This window comes from Camarhynchus parvulus, chromosome 5 (assembly GCF_901933205.1).
Source record: "Camarhynchus parvulus chromosome 5, STF_HiC, whole genome shotgun sequence".
Lineage (NCBI taxonomy): Eukaryota > Metazoa > Chordata > Aves > Passeriformes > Thraupidae > Camarhynchus > Camarhynchus parvulus.
In genome coordinates this window covers 7,845,198-7,862,946 of record NC_044575.1, presented here as the reverse complement: position 1 = coordinate 7,862,946, position 17,749 = coordinate 7,845,198, and the positions used below count along the sequence as shown (strand labels likewise).

Sequence of the window (17,749 nt, the reverse complement as noted above, 5' to 3'; positions counted from 1 at the left end):
AAAGAAGCTCTGTATTTTGTGTGACTAATCTTCGAGTAATCATTTTTACTATTTCTTTTTTGATAGCCTTGAACACTTTGTCTAAATTATACTTTGTTTCTCTTCTAGAAGCAGCCTAAGCAATGAGTCCTTGTGTTTTAAATGTGTTACTTTCTTTTTGTAAAGATCAACTGGAACATGATTTAATTCCTGTAAGGTTTGCATTTTCTGAGTCTGGCTGTGCTGACTGCCGAGCTCTCTCCTGCTGGTTGTTGAACAGTGGCTGCTCCTTGAACTTTGGCATTTCTCCCCCTGCTGCTGCTGTGTTATGCCCAGATTTGCTGGCCAGTCCACAAAGAGGACCATTAAAACCAAGAGGGACATGAAAACTTTAGTTCAAGTATTAAAATATTGAAATTTGTTCTACCACGACTCCCAAGTCCTCTGCAAAGCTGTTTTCCCCGGGTCAGCCCCCAGCCTGTGCTGGTGCCTGGGGTGATTCCCAGCCTTTGGGGTGGGTGTCACAAAGTGGTGCCTGAAACCCAGGGACTCCTGGCTTTGGGCCTCCCTCAGTGGGAATATCAGCCAGACATTTTGTGTCGTTCCGCTGTGTCCCTCTAAGACCCAGGACAATGCAGAATAAACTCCGGGTGAGCAGCTGTGCAGAGGTGTCTGTTGCCCCCTGCAGTGAGTGCTGGGTAACTTGTCACTGTTGCTGGGGCTGCTTTGGTTTTATTTTCTAATTATCTGAGTGGTTTGCTCTGTTCTGCATTAGTGGCATGACTAAAACTCCATCCTTTGAATGTGCTTTTTGTGCCACTACACGTCATTTATGTACTAATGATCATCTGATCATCCAAGAATATTCTTCCCTACATCTACTTCTCAGTTGCTCTATAACCAGCAGTCTCTTTTTTGGGGGGCACACACAAGTTCTATAGGAACAAGAAGGAGAAGGTAACAAATGGAAGCTTCAGCAACAGCAGGAATTCATTCTTGTGATCTGTTTTGAGCACGAATTCCTCCTCCAAGTCCTCATGCTGGTGACCAGGTGTCCTTTGCCTTGAACTTGGGCATGGAGAGAGCTTGGGAACCTCCTGGTACTGGTAGGAATGTGGGGCTGATACACCTGGTTGAGAAGAATTTGGCTTTATCCTGTGTGAAATCCTTCTCTAGTTTTACCATCCCTCATCAAAGATGAGGTGGGATGTCCCCATGTTATTTCAGGATGCAGGAAATTGTGAAAAGAAGCAGATTCATGGGGAAAAAACAGGCAGAGCAAGCAATTTCCTCCCACTGCTTTTTGGTGTAAGAGGAATGAGGAGGCTGACCAGTGAACGGCTTTACTTTGTAAAAAGGAGTAGGTAAGATAACACAATAGTCCCAGCAGAGAGCTGCACATTAAGTACCTCACTGTTGCACTAACTGGGGCATCTGGGTACTGCTGTAATATAAATATTAAATGCATTGAACAACAGTGGTGTTCCTCCAGCTGGAAGAAAGTTTAATGTGTCTGAATCTCTGTGTGTCTCCAAGGGCTTGGATCTCACTGGTAAATACAGTCAGTCCTAAGCTGGCATCACAGCAGGGGAGTTTGGCTGTGCCTAAACATCCAAGAAAGCCTTGTCTGTGAGATCCCCGTGTTTATTGAGGCAGAAACAAGCACACTGCACTTTCTGACTCCACACAAGGTGGATATTGCACTAACAGCACAGCGCTAACACCATCCTGCATTTTGGAGGGGGAGAAGGGAGCGACTGATTGGCTGTGAGATCCCCAAAAGAAGTGTGTTGTCATCTCCCCTCCTATCTTTCCAAGAATAATTTGTACATTGGGATAAAATGAAGACCTGCAGATGATATTATTTTTATGGGTATGACAACTTACAGCATAGGGAAAACTATCCTGGAGCCTAGGAAAGGGCAAAGTAAAAATACTTTTGCTTTCTTCCTCCTAAGTGGAATGAGTAAAAACAAAAAGGTTTGGAGCAAAGTTCCCCTCCCAGATAAGGAAATCTCTGCATGTGATCCAGTGTTGGTTCTATTTAAGGGATAAGCAGTCTTGAACTGATTTAGATGCTTCTGAACCCATAGCCCAGCACCTTGTGAGTCCAGCTGAGTTATTCATGGCACACTAGTGCTGTTCAGGAGTGCCAGCTTCACCATTCCTCACTGCACAGGGCTGGTTTGGTGCTTGATACAATTCAAACCAGCCCCTCACACCATTTTGGTAGATAGGGGTGGGAGTGCAGCACCTGCCCTGCTGTTTTCTCCTCTCTCACAGGTATTCAGAGATGCTGCTGTGGGACAGGTTTGGAGAAAAGCTATGGAGACACTGCAGGATGGAGATAAAATCCCAAAGGGTACAGGTTGAGAGGATGGATGTTGTGGTCAGAGTCACAATGGAGGTGGTTTTGGAGACTGCTGCAAACCACAGAAACCTTATTCTGCAGAGCATCCTCCAAGGAGTGCTCTGTGCCACATGCAAGCCTGCGGTTCTGGAGTTCACTCCATGCTCAGACTCCTATTTCCAGAGATGCTAAAGTCTTGCAGGGATCTTCAGGCACCCATCATCATTAGCTGTCATGTTCCTAAGTGCTCAGGGCTTGGGTGAGAACATGCACAGTGTCGCCATTTAGCTTGCAGCTGATAGGAGCAATGTTAAGAGTGTTGCACCAGGAGAAGATTAAAGAGATTAAAATGACATAGCCACATCTTGAAATCAAATGACTTTTAAAGTCTGATGTGTTTCTTCTTTCCTGCTCTCAGTCATGGTAATGCTGTAGGATCCTGTGAATTGACGTTTACTCTCTGTTCGAAGTGATGCTTGTCTGGGGAGTGGTGGGGCTGTAGCCCAGAACCCAGTGCCAGCTCTCTCTGGAAATCTGCAGTTTGCACACAGATAAAAGGACTATCTAAAAGATTACAAAATGCAAAATAGCAATGCTGCTGCTGTCAGATACAAGGCACAGCTTCCTTTTGTACCTGCATCTTTTACCCTATAGCAAGCTGGAGGTGGTTTTCTTTTTTTCTACTTAGGAAAATGATTTTCAATCCATTCCTCTCCCTGAAAGTGAGATCAATACAACCATTGTTATGAAAACTCCCTTTCCTGATAATACAGCAGCCAGTTTTTCTAGTATGAAAATATTTTAACTTAGTTTATAAATATCTCTTAATTACATTATACACTGCAATGTACTGAGGTGGTGGAAGTTTACTGGAGACTTTGGCATTGCTCCTGTGTAAATGTAACAAACTAAAGGAGAGTTTAACCTGGAACGGAGGCCTTGGGGCAAGGGCTTTAAATTGAAGGAAGGTGAGCTTAGAGCAGCCATTAGGAAGAAATTCTCTTCTGTGAGGGTGGTGGTGAGGCGCTGGCACAGCTGAGCAGTTAATAAATACGTGGTAATGTGTAGGGAGACGCATGTCTGGCTTGTAGGTCCCCGATTCCTCATAGAAAAATGGGAAAAAAGTTTGAGAATTCGGGGAGCTCCGGCGGCCTCCGGGCCGCAGCGCCGTGAGGGAGGCGGGCGCTCCTCCGCGCCGCCAGGGGGCGCTGCCAGGGGGCGGGGCCGCTCCCGGTGGGCGCGGCCGGGGCTCGGGGCCGCAGAGGCGGCGGCGTCGGGGCCGCGTCGGCGCTGAGGGGGCTCGGCGGGCTCGGGGGCCGCGGCCGCCCCTCCGCCGCCCCGCAGGTGAGTGCGGACATCGCGGCCACGGTAAAACCCCTGCCCTCCGCTGGCAGGCCCGCCCGGGCCTCGGCCGGTGCGAGCCCGCCCCGTGGAAGCCCTGAGGGGGAAGGCGGGGGAGGTGGGGGGGTCGCTCACTCCCATTGCCGGGCGCTGATGGAGCCGGGCAGGAGGGGTTGGGAATGTGGAAAAGGGTGGAAATGACTCTTTGGAGTTCTCTACGCCCCACATGCACCTGCGCTGCTCTGATCTGCGGTTTCTCCACTGGATCACTCTTACAGAATAGTGCTTCACTTGTATTAAATATATTTATATATAATATATTTAGTATGGAAAATAAGTAACAATTCATATTAATATTTAAATGTGGTCAGTGTGACTAAGAGATCGTGTTTATAATAGGTTCAAGTAATAGCTATATGATGTCTCAATATATTTTTACAGGGTGTGTGTGGTTTGGTTAACACTGCTTCAGTTTGTGCTGTGTGTTCTATGTTCGTGCAGATTTTGGCCCAGGTTTTGTCCAGGAGCTTTTAGTTCATATATGGCACAGATCTCTTGAAAACAAATTTGTTCAGCAAAAGAACCAGCATCTTGGTGGGTAAAAGCAAAAGTGTGCAGTTACTAGGAGAAAACAAATAAAAATGGTTTTCTTTCAGTGGATCTATTGCCAACGCCAAATTATTTCGGGGAATGGGTTTAAAATAATATTAGGTGTAGCTGAGTTGTTACACAGTTTGTTTTTGTGCTGTAGGCCTGTGGCAGAGAGGAGGGAGGGGATTGTCATCACCCTCCTCGGTAGTGAGAGCTGAAATGAGCTGCTGCCCAAATCTGTCATGTGCCCCTGGTGCTGGACCCTGTGCTCTCTGACTCAGGGGACTGAGGAGGCTGGAAAGTGCCCAGATGAATAATACGAGATTAGGGGTTTTTTTAGCTGGATTTGGCTGCAGCTGGTAGGGGATGATTTTAGGCAGGCAAAGCTGCCACTGGGGCTTTTCTTTTTGGTAACATTCGGTTGTGATCAGAGCTGAAACCTCAGTTGTACTTTGAGCATTTGGAGAAAGTTGTTTTGGAAAATTAGGCAGCATCTGTTGTGTCTCGTGGAAGTTGTGGAAGATAAAAGAGTGGAGGGATTGCAGGTTTAACTAAAGATTGCAGCTTTAACTTGCTATCTGTACCCCAGAAAAAAAGTAGACCCCATCCTTGGTCGATTTCATGCCGGGTAGGAAAAGCCTGATCAGTTTTGTTTCCCAACTTGATTTGGAAAACTTGTCAGTGTTTGGTGTCACTGATGTAAAAAAAAAAAAAACCACCAAGAAGGAGCAGTTGAGGTATTGGGGTAGGAATGCTGACAGGTGAGACCAGCAAAATGATTCTGTCAGTCAGAGCTGAAAATGAGCTGAAATATTTACAAATGCCCGACTGTGTTCCGTCTAGTGAGTCATTCTGGCCTCTTTGTACCTGGGTAACCCTTTGGTGTGCCTGGAAGTGAGCTTTTCACTGGGAACAGGTTTGGTCTTACAGCTCTGCAGTAGTTATGAGAGGAGGATTTTACTCACAGGTTCTTCAATTCCCATCCCCACACCCATGACTTGTTTGATTTTAATGTCAGGAGAGATCCTTAGGAGTATCCAGTCTGGAATTGTAGGTGGTGTGGGTTGCAGTCTGTGATTCCTGGGTTTAGCTTTGGAGTGGTGAACTGCTTTAAAGGCAGCCTCTGCTGTCAGGCTGCATTCTTTCAAAGATAAGCTGTGTGTTAGTGCTTACTATGACCTGCTTTCCAAAGTCAGGCCTGCTCTGTGGATGTGTAGTTCACAAGTCTGTAATAAGAATGGGAAAGACACATGATTTTCCTCTGGGTATTGCTAATTGAGGGTGACAATTACTGAGCAGGTGCAGTGCCGGTTGTGCTTTTCAGATAAGCAGCAGTCACAGCAATTCAAGCAGTTTGATGTTATTTAGTGGTTTTAGCCTTAATGTGTGATTTTTTAGAAATCTGTGTCGATGTAATCCCTGCTTTCCTGCAGGGACAGGCAGTGTTTAAGGTCAGGTTAAATATTAGCAAACTATATGTGGTTTGTGTCTTCTATTTATATGTTGACAGCTGTGCAGAATAATACTTCATGGCATTTACTCTTTAAAGACTTCTCTGGATTATTTTTGGAAGTATTGGCATTTTACTGACTGGCAGTTTTTAGAAAAGGCATGTTATGCATATTTTGTACATAATGAGAAGTGTTATTTCTCAACAACTGGGGGTATGGTGGAGATCAGAGGTGCTGTCAGAACTGAGCAAATCGCTCTCAAGCATTTCACAATGACATACATAGAAGTATGAATTAATTACAGTTATTTGAGTCCCTGATACTTACTGTGGTATTATTTCATTTATTTTTCCATAGCCATCGTGGAACTATGTGGAAATGGGGTAGTGGAGATGATTCTCCTTCCAAAACAGCAGTAAGTACTGGATTACTATTAATATCCTTTTAAGACTCTCTGACACAGAGAATATTTCATTTTTTATACACTAACTATATGTATTTTCTCTTTTATAAAGCAGTTGTTTGACTAGTTTTACCATGACAGTTCTAGGGCTCTAAAAGTCAGGTTGTGTCCTTGTTTCTTATCTCCTTGATGTTTAATCTCTGTGCCTTCCACAGCTGTTGTGCCTGTCCTCACTCTGCTTATCCTGCCTTAAGGAAACATCTGTAGGAGTTACATAAGCTCCATCATCAGGGTATCTTTGGGTAGAGTAGGTTCAATATCAATATTTTATGGGTATTTATTTTATTCAGCAGCACTGCTGGCTGTCACAACACAAATCAAGGGAATGAGGAAGTTCAGGTGTTCATACCTAGAATGCTTGGATGATTTTGCTGCATTTCAAGCCAATATTGCTAAAGCAGCTCATAAGGTTTAGAATTCCATGTGGCCTGGTAAAACCAGCCTACTGTAAGTATATATAACCCATGGAAGCTTTAGCATTGCATTTGCTGACCGTTGTAGTGAAGTGGGACACAAAGTGCAGGCATGTGAGGAGCAGTGCAATCCCATTTGACTTTTGGGAGGCAACCTGGATGTCGCCAGGCTGAACATTCCCTGGGTCTCTGCAGGCTGCAGGCTCCAGGGACGTGGGAAGCGCGGCAGTGACGGATCTGACGGAGCAGCTGACGAGCACCGAGCAGCTGCTGGCACAGCTCAAGGAGCTTGTCAGGGAGAAAGATGCTGAGCTCCGGAGCAAAGATCTTCAGTTAAAGGTACTGAGCGTGTGTTCATGTCATAAGCATTGTTTAAAATCCCCCTTCGGTCCTTTTTGTGATGTTTTGCAAGATTCTAGTCTGTTACAGCAGCTCTGGGATGGTGACAAGGAGCTATTCTGGGGTCTGGACATTGCTGCTTGTTCCCAGCGTGTGTTCTGTCCCAGGACTGAGCTAAAAGGAATTTATATCTAATATCTTGAAGGCTTTTTTTGGGGCTTGTTACTCTTTTTTAAAAAGTCATAAGGTTGATATCTTCCTAGGAGAGATTTCTTTCTGCCCTTTATATCTGTGGATGTGAACAGCCAAGTGTTAAAATACTGTATGTTTTAAAACTCATTGTATATTGAGTTCTCTAAAAAAAAAGAAATCAGATTTTACACTATCATGAAGACGTCTGTCTTTTTGCATTTTATATTGTATTTTGTATTTTTTATGGAAAAATTTGTATTTTTAAATGAAAAAATAATTCTTGTATTTTTTATGAAAAAATAATTCTTGTACTTTTTTATGAAAAAATAATTCTTCTCATTAAAAAGTCAAACCTAGAATTTGTATTGCTATGAAAAAAAATAGGGAAATTTATATAATAAGGTTTGGAATTCTATATAGTAATAATCACCATGTGCAGAAAGTTTAGATAAAGAATATTTAAATAATGAAAATGAAACATTGGAATGTCTCTTCAGGGAAGATATTTTTTGTTAATCACTTCAGATTTCTCCCTCTCTGATTTTTTTTTAATGGAAGAATTGAAGGAGGCAGTTGTCCGTGTAGCTAATTTAGTCTGTCGTGACTTTGATGTTTGTAGGAGGAGAAGGAATCTGCTGATGCCAAAATTTCTAAGCTGAAGCTGCAGAACAAAGCCAAGGTTGCATCATTAACCTCGCAGCTGGAAGAACTTAAGAAACAGTTACCAGTGGCAGGAGGCTTAGAGGCCAAAGCAGAACCAAAAAAGGTAAGGTGTTCTCATATTTGAAAGCAGATACAATTTCTGGGGTGCTGTAGGCTGTTTTCCGTGCTGGACTCAATGGGGAAATTAAAATTTTGAGCTGAGTCAGGTTAGGATCAAGGTAGACTGAGTGGGTGCTGTCAATTCATCTGGGTTTCTATTTAATTCTTTTATTTTTCAATAGAAATCCAGAAAATTGCACATTCCCTTCAAATTGTTTTAGTAAAAATTTCTCACTCCTTCATCTTATTAGCAACCCAAAGTTTTGACACATGTAAATCAGGCAGATAAGGTCTGGAGAAGAAATGAAAACAAAACCTGTCTTGTTCCTTAGGAAAAGTATAACTGTCCTTACTAGCAAAATGTGAATTAAGTGCTGGAAAGTGACAGGTGTTTTACTGTTAACAAGAGAGTCTCAGATGTGTTTGCAGTAACACAGTTGTGCAAGTAGACTTGTATTTCTTCAGAGCAGGACTTCATATGGCTTCTAAAATAACTTTAGTGAGGCTTTGGTTTTTCAGGGAGATTTGCATTTTAAAGCTGTGCTGGAAGGGAAGGGTAACTTTCAGTTTGTTGCAGTCCCGTTTTCCACAAAAATGTGCAGTGACTATTTATTCTTCTGATCTTTTTTTGGCTGACAAAACGTGCTTAGCAATTGGTTTCTTGTAATGGCAGATAATTTCTATAAAACAACAATTACAACTGGGGAAATTTTGATTAAAAGCATGCTTGGGAATGGTTGAATTTCTTTTTTTTCCCCCAGTAGTCCTGTTTTCCCTCTGATATGTATGGACTACACTTGCCAGATTATTTGAGTGTCAATTGCCAAAGAAAGTGAATCTCCTTGCTACACATTCCAGTCCACTTTTTAGCAGTAATTATCATGAATAATTTAAATACAAAGACTTTTATAAGTTTAATACAAATTCTGTGCCAGCTTCTCCATGGAATATGAAAAATAGAAGAGAACTGAAACAGAGTCTGCGAGTAAAATCTGCTTTTTTCATCAATATTACCAGACTAAGTAGAGGTACAGAATCCAGGAGTTACCTGTTCATGGAATGCAAACCTTCCTGTTTTTGCAGGCATCAAAAGATGGAGACCAGGAAAATGCTGCAGCAAATCGAGGGAAAATATTGGTGCTGAGAAGGAGAATTGAAGAGCTGGAATCCCAGATCACACAAAAAAATGAAGAGTTACAGAAAAAGGTGGTGTTTTATATGACATGACTTTTTACCTTTGTGGTGTAGGGTTATGTTTGAATATGTTTATTTAAGTATATATTTAATTCTGTGCTACTGAACAGCCATTCTGGGAGTTTTCTGTTGAGGAATTGTTATGTTACAGCCTCAGCAAGGGCAGTGGGAATTCTGTCATTGTGCCTTCAGTGAGCAGGGAATCCTGGATGAATGGAGAAGGATACACAGAGACGAGCTCTGTGGGTCAATGTTGTATTTAAATCTTGCATTTTGAACGAAAGTACTGGTTTGTTTCAGTTTTCCTCATTGAAAAAATAGGTCATAACAGGAGGAAATGTAGGAAATTTCATGTTGTGGTGTTTTATGGACATAACTTCCCTGGGGATGGTGGCAGGAATAGGAATGCTGCAGAATTTGAGAGAGGAAGGTTCAGTAAATAATGATTACACTTGAAACAGATCCAGTTATACATCTGATTGTAATTTTTGGAGTAGTCTAACACAGGCAGTAAGGAAGTGATGCAGACCATTCTTCTGTGCTGGAGATGGAAGCACAGAGCACAACCAATTCTGCCTTTTCACCTCAGGATGCTGAGCTGGAGGCGCAGCGCGGCCGTGGGGCTGACATGGATGCTATGCTGGCAGAGAAGGAGAAGAGGCTGGCTGAAAGGGATGCTTACATCAGGGATTTGCAGGTGGCCTGTGGATCCAGTGATGCTGCCAATGAAATATTCCTGCCCAATGAGGAATTGAAGGTATGTTAGCAGCTCAGTTATAAAATCTCTGTAGAGATTTCAAGGAGCCAATGAATTGTGATGTGTTATGTAGTCAGTCCCTCTCTGAAATACACTTAATTCATGTGACTAAAAGTTCTTTATTGACTATCTTAATTTATATATATTTACTTGCTTATTTTGTTCTTACCAGGGAGAGGCTTCATGATTGCTGTATCATTTTTCTGCTAATTGTCTTTTGGTTTGCATTGTAAAGAACCAGCTGGCAGCTAAAGAGTCATCACTGCAAAGCATGGAGATTCTGGTGCAGAACCTTACCAAGAAGGTGGGAGACAGTGAGGAAAAATGCAGCTTGTTCCAGGAGCAGATTGAGAGTCTGAAAAACGTTCAAAGCAAGGAAAGAGAGCATTTCCAAGGAAAAGAAGCTAAATACATGGAAAATGTAAGTAAATGCAAGATTCTAAAAGTTATATCCAGTTCTTAGGAAAAGTAGAATGCAGGTGTTTGAGGAGGAGGATGTCGTTTGGGCTTAGTTGTTAGAAACTTGCTAGGAATGAACATAAGTGACTAATTAGTGTGTTTAATGTTACTGGAAGCAAAATTCAGACTTAATTTGGAATCCATTATCTTTCTGTACCTTTAGTTAGACAGTTCAGTGTGGTTTTACTATAGTTTGTTGGCTGGTTTCATATTTATTTTCTTCTTGGTTTTAGATACGTATGTTTCAAAATATTATCCAGGAAAAGGAAAAGGAGCTGGAGGCACAGAGAGAAAAACATGAGCAGGAGCTTTTTAGATTAGCTGCTAAATCTGATGCAAGTGCTGACCTAGAACAGGTATGTTGCTCTGGAAACTCAGCAGCTTGAATTGGGAGTCATGTAATTACTAAACTCTGTGACACAGTTCAGATGTCTGGCTGGGAGAAGAAAAATAAGTCTTTTATAGATTGCTTGATTATTTAACTTTTTATTTTTGGTAGCTACTAAAGGCTTTGAAACAGAAGCTCCATGAAAAGGAAGAAGTCATGCTGGGAAGGACACAGGTGATCGATGTCTTGCAAAAAGAGCTGGATGCCAAGGACCAGCAATTGAAAGTAAGAAGTGCCATAAGTAGGAGTGCAGGTATAATGTTTGACAGTGGTAGGAAAAATACTTTGCATTGAAATTATAAATGGTTTTTGTGGTTTTTTTTTTTTAAACAGGAGAATAATGAAAACCTGAAACGTCTTCTGTCTGAAAAAGAAAACCTCCAGTCTAAACTGGATGCTGAGAAACATGTAATGAGAGCCCAATTAAAAGACATGATGGAGAAACATGAGCTTGAAATGACAAAAGTTAAGGCGAAATACAATGCTGAACTGCATGAAATTCAAGAGAAACATGAAACTGAGCTGCAAGAGAAAGACCAGGCCCTAGTTCAGCTTCAGAAACAAGTGGCAGAGTTGAGTGCTGGTGGACAGAGTAATTCCAAAGAAGTCAAAGATCTGGAATCTGTAACCAAAGAGAAGATGGAAGAATTGGAAGGTATCCTATTTAAACAGTTGTCACTAACAGTATTAAAGGCTTCTTTGCCCCAGACCTCTATGTGTTTTGAGCCAATTTCATACTTACTGCAATTAGAACTACATGAAACTTGATGGAATGTTATTGCCACAGTAATTAAAGGGATCAAGTACTATAATAATGAGGGTTAGAGGATTACCACGATAATCACGAGCTGTAAATTTGTCACTGTGTCTAATTCTTATGTTTTTCTGTAAATGCTGTGGTCTTGTGTGTGTAACTTCCAGTTGCTAAAGGAATTACACACAAGGTTTGTATTAATAATCTCTCTACAGTTTAAAATAATTCCTGCTTCTTGTTTCTTAGTCCAAGTGAAATTGAAAACAGAAGAGGCCAGCAAATCTGAAGCCAAGTTTTTGAAAATGAAGGCTTGGTCTAAATCAAGAATCAAACAGCTGGAGGATGAACTGAAAAATGTATGTGTAGCTTTGTGTTTAAGGCTCTGTGTCTTTCTCCAACTACTGTGCTTGGAGTTTTGATTGAAAGTAAACTGTGGCATAAATAGAATATTAAAATAGTTTACTGTAAGGTAAATTACTTTTAATTTCATTCAAACCTAAATTAAGGTATGAAAATGGAATGGACATAAAATGTTGATACAAGATGTAGTTTAAATAAAAAATAGTGCAAATTGTGTTGCCAGCATTCAGGCATCCCAGCATTGTTAGAGAGAGCTGCTGTATTGCACTTGAAATATTAGAAAAACAGCTATTCTAGATACTACTAAAGAATAAGAAAAAAAAGGACTTTGCTGTGATTTTGCTGTGTTTGAAACCTCCATAATTGTAATTTCTTTCAGTTTTCCTCAAAAACCAATGATGTATCTGCCTTAAGCAATCGTGTGTCAGAATTAGAAGTTGAAAATGAAGAACTGCAGTCAAAACTACAGTCATTGCATGAAATTGGAACTCAGAATGGTAAGAGAAAATCTTTTGCAGATGATCCAAAGTAGAGACAAAAATGAATTATTTGTGTCCTCACGAACCAAATTTGTTGTTTTTGTAGAAGAACTGCTGAAAAAGCTCGAGCTCTATGAAGAGCAGCAGAGGAAGCTGCAGGCTGATCTTGACCAAGTTACAAAGAGAGCAGCTTCACAGGTTAACTTGAAAATGGATTTGCATGAGTTACTGATTAATGGTGTTAATTAGACTTTGAAAAGTATGTCAGCTGGATTTTGGAGCTGAGAATTAGTTTATTGATAGATGGAATTGTCAATGGCTATTCAGTTGGAGAACACGATGACAGGTTTTGAATTACTCAAAAAGATTGATTTCTACCTACTTCGCACACACTTTAAATTACATTTTTCCAAGCAGTTTGCTGTTTATTTAGTGATGTTTAATGTGAGTCATCAAAGTGTGGCTGTTATTTTGTAGACAGAATATTTTTAGTACTTTATGAATTTGTGGGACTTGTTTTTCACATAATCTACAATATCCACAATCTGCATTTACCAATTTCATAGATTTTTATTTGAGTTAAATGATGAATTATGGTGGTTTGCCAACTTACAATGTATTTACATTTGCAGAGAGGGGTGGTAAATTTGTTTTAATACAGAATTTCTCTTGTTAGGCCAGTGAATCAGGTAGTGTGGATGAACTGCAGAGTCATCTCTTGGAATGGCAGGAAAATGTCCCAGAGTCAGAGGAGTCCCGGGATCAAGTCCGAGAAGAGAAATCTGCCATGGCCTTGAGAATGGCTCAGATCGAGGAGGAGAGAGAAGGTGAATTATTTTATTTCCAGTCCAACAATCCTGTTTTTATAGATCTGTGTGTGTCTCTTGTGCTTCAGACCGAATTGATAGCACACCACCATGACTCATTTCTGTGGTCATAAAATATGTGTAGTTAGTGAAATTGCTGAAATTTGCAATTTCTGCTTTTTCCTATTCCCTCAAGTTTGTTTCTCATATATTCATCTTGTTTTATATAATTTTTATTAAGTAGATGTGCTATTCTGTTTGCCATTTGAGCTGCTGCTTTGTAAGACTGCTTGACAGGCTTATTGTCTGCATATAGTAAATGATAAAAATGATAAAAAAATAATATTTTATCAATGATAAATAGTTCCCCATTGAAATATTAAAGCTGCCTGCATAGAGAAGTGGTGAAAGTGTGGGGGACTATAGTGTTGGTTTGAATTAGAGGAATGAAGGTGGTGCTTAAGCAAAATGTACCTGGCATGGAATTTCTCTTTAGGAAACTTCTCATTAATTCTGTTTAGGATATTTAGTGATCTGCTAGTAGGTGCCACTTGTATAGACCAGCTGAATAATGCTCACTGGCAGTGGCTTGGAGGTGGTTAAAAATATCAAATTACCTACAGAAAATAGCATTTCAAGTAAAGTCAGGTTTTAGAGCTTGCTAAATTATTAATTAATCAGCTGATGAGAAACTGAAGTAGCTTCTATTAAAACTTATGAAAGTCTGGTTAAATTTTAGATAGCTTTTACTGCTCTTTCCATGCCATCTGAACTAAATTGCCATTTTTGTCCCCTTAGTTAACTGCATGGGGAATAATGGCAGATTTTAATGCACAGGACCTCCCATCATAATTAATCCAGTTAGTTAATTTGAGCCTTCTCTTTTCAATCTGCAGCTGAATTATTTTTCATTTCCATGATCCATTTGAAAGTTCAGCGTGTAAGCACAGAAATGTTTAAGGGTCACGTCTCTTCTTTTTGAAGGATTTATGCTTTGGTTTGAAAGGAAATAATACCCCTCCATCAAATCTATCTGTTAGCACATCTGTGCTGGCCACAGAGCCACATGCAATATTAATAACACTTGTAAAATTTCCTCTGCCTCGGTCCAGGTTTAATTTTGCATTTTTTTTCCCCTTGGGAATAGCATGATCTTTCTGTTTCTTTTTTTCCTGCCGTTCCACCTGGTGAGCCCTGAGCGTCCCTTCCCCCTCCACTCCTACCCTCCTCTGCGATCTGGGCAGCCAGGGAGAGCAGTTTCCCATCAGTTTTGTGCATGCAGGTTCCTGCAACAATGGTCCCTTGCAATGTACTGTTGCTGATTTCTCCTGCTCTTGCTTCTTGTGGAGCAAATTGCCAACAGTACCTTGCAAGGTTTGCCATTGGTGGTTTGTGGATTTTAGCAATATGTGTAACAACTTCTGGGTTTTAACTCAAGTTTCTCCTGCCTTGCACTACCTGTTTTCTTCTTTTATATTAATGAAATCATCTTCATTTTTTCACTGTAGTAACAGCTGACTCCATATTTATGTTTTATCTAGAGACAAATTTCTTGGCTTGCCACAAGTGCTTGTGACTAAGTAAGAAGCAAATTAATTCTTAGTACTATCTGAAATTCAGTAGTATTTAAAAAAATAATATTCCATGCCATAAATTGCTGAACTTGCGTGCATTAATATTAACTACCAATATTTTAAGCCATGTGAAAGTAATATGTAGCATCAGTAGTGACTCAGGGAAGTACAGACACATCATAATTTGTTATATGCAGTGCATATCTGAAAAAAGGTATTCTGGAAAGTTTTTCAGGTTTTTATGTTAAATAATTGCAACTGAAAAGCTTCCTAAGCTGCTGTAAAACATTAGAAAATGTATGTAATTACTAGTTGGTCTTAAAGCAATGCTCCATTTAACTGGAAGTGTTTTATCACTTGTCTGAGTGTGCTAAATCATTCTAAAGCTCCAATTTCTATCCTTCCATTATTCTTGTGACAGTTGTAATTTCATTGTTTTTTTCATCATCATCACATACTTAGGAGCCTAAATATGTTGGGTTCCTATATTACAGTGTCAGAAGAGGGGTTAAATTTTTACCTGGAATAAGTATTATTCTTTGAACCCCTTAACTGGCAGTTCCTGTCAACAGAGCTTTAAGGCCTGTGATCAAAAGTCAGCATTTAATTTTACAGCCTTGAAAAAGTGTGTATAATGATAAAAAGAAGTGTAAAATCTAGAAAATACACAAGGGTGTTTAAAACACTTATGAATTGACAGTGTAAGAAGCCAAAGTATAATTGAAATCAGAAGTATAATCCAATTTATCAAACCCACGTGAAAAGGGTCATTGTTTTTTTCTTTAGCTTTTTTCCCCACTAATCTTTTCTGACAAGACATTAGGGGTGTAATTTTGGAATATTACAGGAGGAATTTAAATCTAGCAGGTGCAATGGAATTGTGAATTAAGGAAATCTGTGGTATAAGTAATTCTTGGCCAACTCAAATGAAAGCAAGGTATTCCTTGTAGGGTTGACTCTCCAAATTGTTCCTGTTGTTGACCTCACAGATGCATTGACATAAATTCTCTGAGTTTTGTGTGCTGTGAGGACAGCTGTGGATTCATGTGGTTAAACTGAAAGCCAAATTTCTAATTATCCAATTAATGTAACTTTCAATTCAAATATGGAGTCACCTTTACTTGCCCTCCCTTTCCCTGGCTGTGCTGTTGTGTCTGCTTTGCATGGAACGTGTTGTTTCCTAATCTTTACCGCAAATGTGTTTTGTTGTATCACAAAACAGATGGGAATGCACTTCAGATGACAGATCATTTCTAACAATGAACAGGATGCATACCTAAGCTGTCATATTCTCAGTTTATTCAGTGTGTTTATTTACTAGTGATTCTATATTTGTCCTGAAAAGAATGATGTTACTAATTTATGATAAGATGGTTTGATGCCAGTATAACATGTGCTTATGACTTCCTCAAATGATCTGGCTTCAGAGCTTGTACTAAAATTAAAGTTTTTATAAAAATGAATGTGATTGTTGAGATTAAAAAGTCATCAGCTGAAAAAGCTATGGTTTTTATCATACAAATTAGATATATTTGAACCTGAGAAATTGAATTGAGATGTAATTTGGCATTTTAATTGATTGGCTTTCCTTCTTAGCATGGTATAACCTCACCCTTTCCACCCTCCTGTATAAAGTCTTCTTTAGAGCTGATGAAGAAGTGAAGTTAGACTTTGGTTTGCTTCTTCTTAGTGAGATACTCAGACTTTATGTTCTACATAGCAGTGTTGGAGGGAAATCACAAGGTGAATGCAGTTGATTTTAATCTTTAATCTTGTTCCTGTCAGTCATTTGTAGGGACTTCACCCTGTCCCTGGTCTCTTTTCATGTAGTAGTGTCTGATATAAATGTAAATGCTTTCCTGTGGCACAAAACTGATTGAGGATGACTGGTTCTTTCCTGGCTGCTCCGATCCAGCCATAGTCTCAGGGCAGCAGGAGCTGGAGGAGGAACTGGCCACAGTTCAAGGAGTGGGCAGGCTGCAGCAGGCAAGAAGAAAAGGCAGTCAGACCAGCAGGAAGTTGCAGGTAGGTTCAAAGAGATGTGAGTTTATTTTTGCCTGTCTATTAATAAAACTGTGGAAAGTACTCTTATTTATGTGGTGCTTTAGTCTTTAAAACATTAGGAGATTAAGAACGTAGATTGGAACTGAAAACATTGATAAATTTAATGATCATGTACATAGCCAGAAGATGAGAAATTCGCATAGCTCTTACTTCCTTCCACTGAAAAATCACAAGGTTCTCTCTGGAGTAATTCCCATGCCTGAAGCCATGTGCATGCTTCAGATGTCAAGGCTGTTTTTGACCTCTATAAAATCTTTACAAATCTCTTTGCTGGTGGAGCTTTACTGAATAATTAGTGCCACTTCATTCAGGTGGACTTCTAGGTAGGTGATGCTGCACCTTGCATGAAAAAATGATAACTTTTTTAAAAATTAGAATGTCATTGTCCCATTAACAGACCCTTGGAAGAAGATAATTAGTTAACTAATACTTCAGAGAACTCTTAACTTCAGAAATCAGGGCACTAATTAAGATATCCAAACATTAGTATCCATTAGCTTCTCAGATAGCCAAGGGTGTTTTTTAAAGGCTTGCAGGTATCTTAAAAAACCGGTGGGAGACTTGGCTTTTCTGGCAATAATAGCTGGAAGCTGCGTAGACCACTCTAGTTTACAGCAATCCCACATACTTGCATTGAAGTGCCCGAGTCAGTGCTGAGTTTTGGGATTTTGGATTGAAACTGTGGTTTTAGTAGCTGAATTATCTTACCCCTACTTGCTTCCTTCTTTGAGTTAAACTTCTTTCTCATGTTTTGTGTGTAGGAAGGATTCCCCTTCGATGGCAAACAATGCTTCCAAGAGCTGAATGTCACCTTGGATAGCACTGACTCAGCTGAAGGAGAAAACATGGGAGGTTGGTGGCCAGAGTACCCTGCACCCAATGCAGGTGTGATAGCGACTAGACAGTTGATGAAAGCATGCACACAGCATCTGCATTTTGTGTCTATTTTTGTTTTCAAATTCAGCTAACAGCCCATTTGTGGTGTATTCTAATCTTAGTTGGATTTTTTTGGCTTGTGTTTTCTTCCTTTTCG

General features: G+C 40.2%; 1 protein-coding gene across 5 annotated transcripts in view; it reads left to right on the top strand.

Moving 5' to 3' along the window:
* The first annotated feature begins 3,607 nt into the window (after positions 1–3,607).
* The window catches only part of LOC115903929 (golgin subfamily B member 1-like), a 34,417-nt gene continuing 20,275 nt past the window's right edge, over positions 3,608–17,749 (top strand). For 3 of the 5 annotated variants that reach the window (XR_004060746.1, XM_030948863.1, XM_030948859.1), the window contains exons 1-16: positions 3,608–3,673; positions 6,070–6,127; positions 6,784–6,927; positions 7,739–7,885; positions 8,965–9,087; positions 9,665–9,832; positions 10,068–10,253; positions 10,525–10,647; positions 10,791–10,904; positions 11,013–11,334; positions 11,680–11,789; positions 12,173–12,290; positions 12,379–12,470; positions 12,949–13,100; positions 16,524–16,677; positions 17,478–17,601. Coding sequence is in view for 4 of the 5 variants with exons in the window: in XM_030948863.1 (XP_030804723.1) it covers positions 6,083–6,127; positions 6,784–6,927; positions 7,739–7,885; positions 8,965–9,087; positions 9,665–9,832; positions 10,068–10,253; positions 10,525–10,647; positions 10,791–10,904; positions 11,013–11,334; positions 11,680–11,789; positions 12,173–12,290; positions 12,379–12,470; positions 12,949–13,100; positions 16,524–16,677; positions 17,478–17,601 (2,122 nt within the window). In the remaining variant the exon portion in view is untranslated. The remainder of the gene's footprint in view (positions 3,674–6,069; positions 6,128–6,783; positions 6,928–7,738; positions 7,886–8,964; positions 9,088–9,664; positions 9,833–10,067; positions 10,254–10,524; positions 10,648–10,790; positions 10,905–11,012; positions 11,335–11,679; positions 11,790–12,172; positions 12,291–12,378; positions 12,471–12,948; positions 13,101–16,523; positions 16,678–17,477; positions 17,602–17,749) is intronic. The other 2 variants (XM_030948861.1, XM_030948860.1) reach the window with 2 other exon arrangements.